The 3,701-nt window shown below is 36.4% G+C and overlaps 1 protein-coding gene across 1 annotated transcript; it reads left to right on the top strand.

The window, feature by feature from the left end:
* Window positions 1-339: 339 nt before the first annotated feature.
* LOC131845930 (uncharacterized) lies at window positions 340-3,419 on the top strand. Its single transcript, XM_059195094.1, has 4 exons — window positions 340-343; window positions 806-1,191; window positions 1,412-2,190; window positions 2,387-3,419. The coding sequence occupies exons 1-4, from the start codon at window positions 340-342 to the stop codon at window positions 3,417-3,419; spliced, it is 2,202 nt and encodes a 733-aa protein (XP_059051077.1).
* The last annotated feature ends 282 nt before the right edge of the window (window positions 3,420-3,701 follow it).

Below are 3,701 nucleotides of genomic sequence, written 5' to 3'. Positions count from 1 at the left end.
AATTCTAATTTATTTGACAACACTGCATATATTTTAATTATAAAAAATATTTTTGGAACATTTTGAATTAGAATCTCTAAATAAACAACATTTTGAAATACTTTTGCGTTTTATTAGCCTTCATTACGAAGGGAATTTATGTTCAAATTTCTTAATACATTTAACATATTGAAATATAGCACTTTTTGTCGTACTAAATATTCATAAAAAGTTGTGGTTTCTGAGTTACTAAAAGACTAATATTTCTTTTTAATAAGAAGAGCTAAACTTATATATAAAATACCATTATTATTGAAAACCTATTATACTATTAACAATTTTGTTTTACAATATACATATATGGGTATATACTAAGTATTGCACATATATCTGATATTTTATTAAAATAAGAATAATAATATGGAACGCTAACTTATAAGTGGATTTCAAAGGCAATTTATCCCAAGTTAAGTGACCGCATATTTTCACAAGCGTGAGGAAATTTCAAACCGCGCAGACGGATTAAAGTCGTGAAAAAATCCTCTCTATGCATACGAATTTAGTCTATGTTACGTCGAATCTCGGTAATAACGGTTGTCGCGTACAAGCAGCAACAAAACGCAACACAAAAGGAGCGTTCTGATTGGAGCGCACACCCATCCAATTCAAATATGCAACGTAACGAAAAGACTTAAAAAATCAACCGACCGATCTAACGTACATTTTGTTCACTCCACCAAATTTGTAATAATAATAGTATATTTGCCATTAAATTCGAGACTATCAAGCGAAGTCTATCATTTCTACAACCCGTAATCTGCTGAAGACAACCTCACCGACCATCTGAGCATTCGAGCCGCATCATCACGTACCATTTGGACCTTCGAGCCGAACGATCAAGCAAGAACGAGCGATCTTACTGAGGACTTCATCAGATTACTCCACATCAAGACGTCTACATTATCAAAACTGAACCTTGGGCAGCAGCAACGCATAGTGGGAGACCTGGACAGACGAGACACCTCGCTGATCAACTCCGAGAATACAGCGCATATCGGTACGACCACCAGATATCCTATCCTACCCCTATCCTGTACTTGTGTTCATTATTGTGGTAAACATCTATTGCAGTGTCTGAGACGCAGTGAGTTACCAGTGTTGCACAACAGAGCAGTTTGCCGTCAGCTAGCATCTGCTTCTACTGTTTCATACGTGAGTACTCCACCTTTCACTGTCTACCAATATGAGTGAACAATCATCCACATTAAAGTCTCTTTCTAAGTCGCCCTGTAAAATATCAAATACAGGCGATGATAATACGAATCAGTCAATTCGTGATTTAGTTAAAAAGCGATCAATTATCAAAGGCCGGTTTACAAGATTTCAAAACTTTATCAATACATTTGAAGTAAATACAATTCTTTCTCGTCAGACAAAGGCAGATTTGCAGTTAAGAATCCAAAATGCTGCAAATCTGTTCTCTGAGTTTAACAACCTTCAGTCTAAATTAGAAGAACTAGTTTTAGAAGTAGATTTAGACGAACAAATCGAACAGAGAGGTCAGTTTGAAGACAGTTATTTCAACACACTGTCTCAAGCTGAATGTATGCTCAGTGGAGAAAATGACACATCATACTCTAAATCATGCCCCAATTCTAACGATTCCTTAAAATTTCCCGTTATTTCGGTACCTACCTTCACAGGCCTCAGCGATCAGTGGCTACAATATAGGGACATCTTCTTATCATTGGTACATAATAATACGAATATAAGTAGCATTCAAAAGTTTCACTATCTAAAATCATCGTTAAAAGGCACTGCAGCTATGGTTCTCGATTCGTTGGAATTTTCAGCTAATAATTATTCGGTGGCATGGGAACTACTCTTAAATCGGTTCAATAATAGTAGATTATTAATACATAACCACGTAAAGGCATTATTTACTCTTCAGACCGTGACTAAGGAGTCGCCAGATCAATTGCGATATTTAATCGACAATATTTTAAAAAATCTACGCGCATTAAAACTATTAGGCGAACCAGTCGATAGCTGGGATACACTAATTATATACATAATCGTATCTAAATTAGACAAAATATCTGAACGCGAATGGGAACAATATAAAATCACAGTTTTAAAACTTTCTGGTAACTCCGAATCGCGATTGACGGTAGATACATTATTAGCATTCCTAAAAGATCGGGCCGACATGTTAGAAACATTACTTGCGTCGCACAACAATTATAAACACGATTCAAATAACAAACAAATTTCAAACACGATAAAACACAACGTACATTGTAATGTTTCTACAAATCCACACGAAGCGATCTTGTTTATTCTGTGACAACGGTTATCATGCATTATATGCGTGTCAAACATTTATAAGCACTGATCTAGATTCTAGGCTAAAGTTCGTCAGTGAAAATAAATTATGCGACAACTGCTTGCGACCGGGGCATCGCCCGAATGAATGCAGGTTCGGTGGATGTAGGAACTGTAACAAAAAACATAACTCATTGATTCATAAAGATAGTGAAGTTTGCAATTTGTCACCGGTAAGCGAACGGAACACAGCTGCATTATCTATGCACTCTTCATTCACCGAGGCAGGGGAGCGCCCCGCAGCCGCCGTCATAGGTACCGATCTTAACATTAACGAGCATTCACGCTTATCTACGCACACTAATACATTATGCGCTCAGTATCCCTGTATGCAACCAGTTCTTTTATCGACAGCGTTAGTCGATGTTTATGACAAATATAATAATATTCACACCGTTCGCGCGCTTTTAGACTCGGGTAGCGAGCGATGTATTATGACGCAATCTTTATGCGATTTACTAAATTCACCAATTATACAGTCCACTCAAGAAATTCGTGGGGTTGGTAATTCGATAACACAATCGACAAAGATGTGTGATATTGAATTGAAATCCCGTATTAGCTCATACACTGCGTGCATTCGATGTATTGTATTGCCGCATTTAACATCTACGTTGCCAGCGATACCGAAACAATGCGCGCAGTTTCGTATCCCTGACAGTGTGCAACTAGCAGATCCGCACTTTTGTGAACCCCAGAATATAGATATTTTAATAGGCGCAGATAAATTCTGGGATTTATTAAGTAGTGGTAGAATGCGATTACCTAACGGTCCGTTTTTGCAAAATACACGACTAGGCTGGATTATATCGGGTTCTGTAGGTGTAAACACGCAGAATACCGGTCAAATCCAGTGTAATTTTACACACGTTACCGATACTCAATCACAACAATCTAGGGAGCTTGAGAAAGTCACTAAGTCATGTGATAACAAAAATAGACGCAAACTGATGACCAGCGAGAGTGCGAAAATCCTATCATTAAAACTACGATGCGAAATAATGATGGAAGGTTTTGCGTTCGCATTCCTCTCAAGTCATCACCACATGAATTAGGCGAATCATATCCTCAAACCCTAAACCGATTTTCAACGTTAAATAGGCGATCACAAAAACATGATAATCATAATTTTCTATACTGCAATTTTATTAATGAATGTATACAAGTGGGTCATATAACGCGTGTTAATTTGTATGGAACCCCAATTTATATAAAACAATTAATTTATAATATTAAGTATAATAATATTATGTCTAAAATATTAGGCTTGCGTAAAATTCCTCATGACAGTGAATTTATTTATAATAACCAATTTACAATTGATAAAAATAAAACTA

Source organism: Achroia grisella, unplaced genomic scaffold, assembly GCF_030625045.1.
Source record: "Achroia grisella isolate CSIRO2021 unplaced genomic scaffold, CSIRO_AGI_Agris_v1 utg487, whole genome shotgun sequence".
In the NCBI taxonomy this organism is placed as follows: Eukaryota; Metazoa; Arthropoda; class Insecta; order Lepidoptera; family Pyralidae; genus Achroia; species Achroia grisella.
This window is presented reverse-complemented; position numbering and strand designations above follow the sequence as displayed.

Bases quoted from the DNA above. Each gene is read 5' to 3' on its own strand.
- LOC131845930 (XM_059195094.1), top strand. The intron at 1,192-1,411 runs GTGAGTACTCCA...CTTTCTCGTCAG, and splicing joins CTGCTTCTACTGTTTCATAC to ACAAAGGCAGATTTGCAGTT. The intron at 2,191-2,386 runs GTTAGAAACATT...TCTAGATTCTAG, and splicing joins CTAAAAGATCGGGCCGACAT to GCTAAAGTTCGTCAGTGAAA.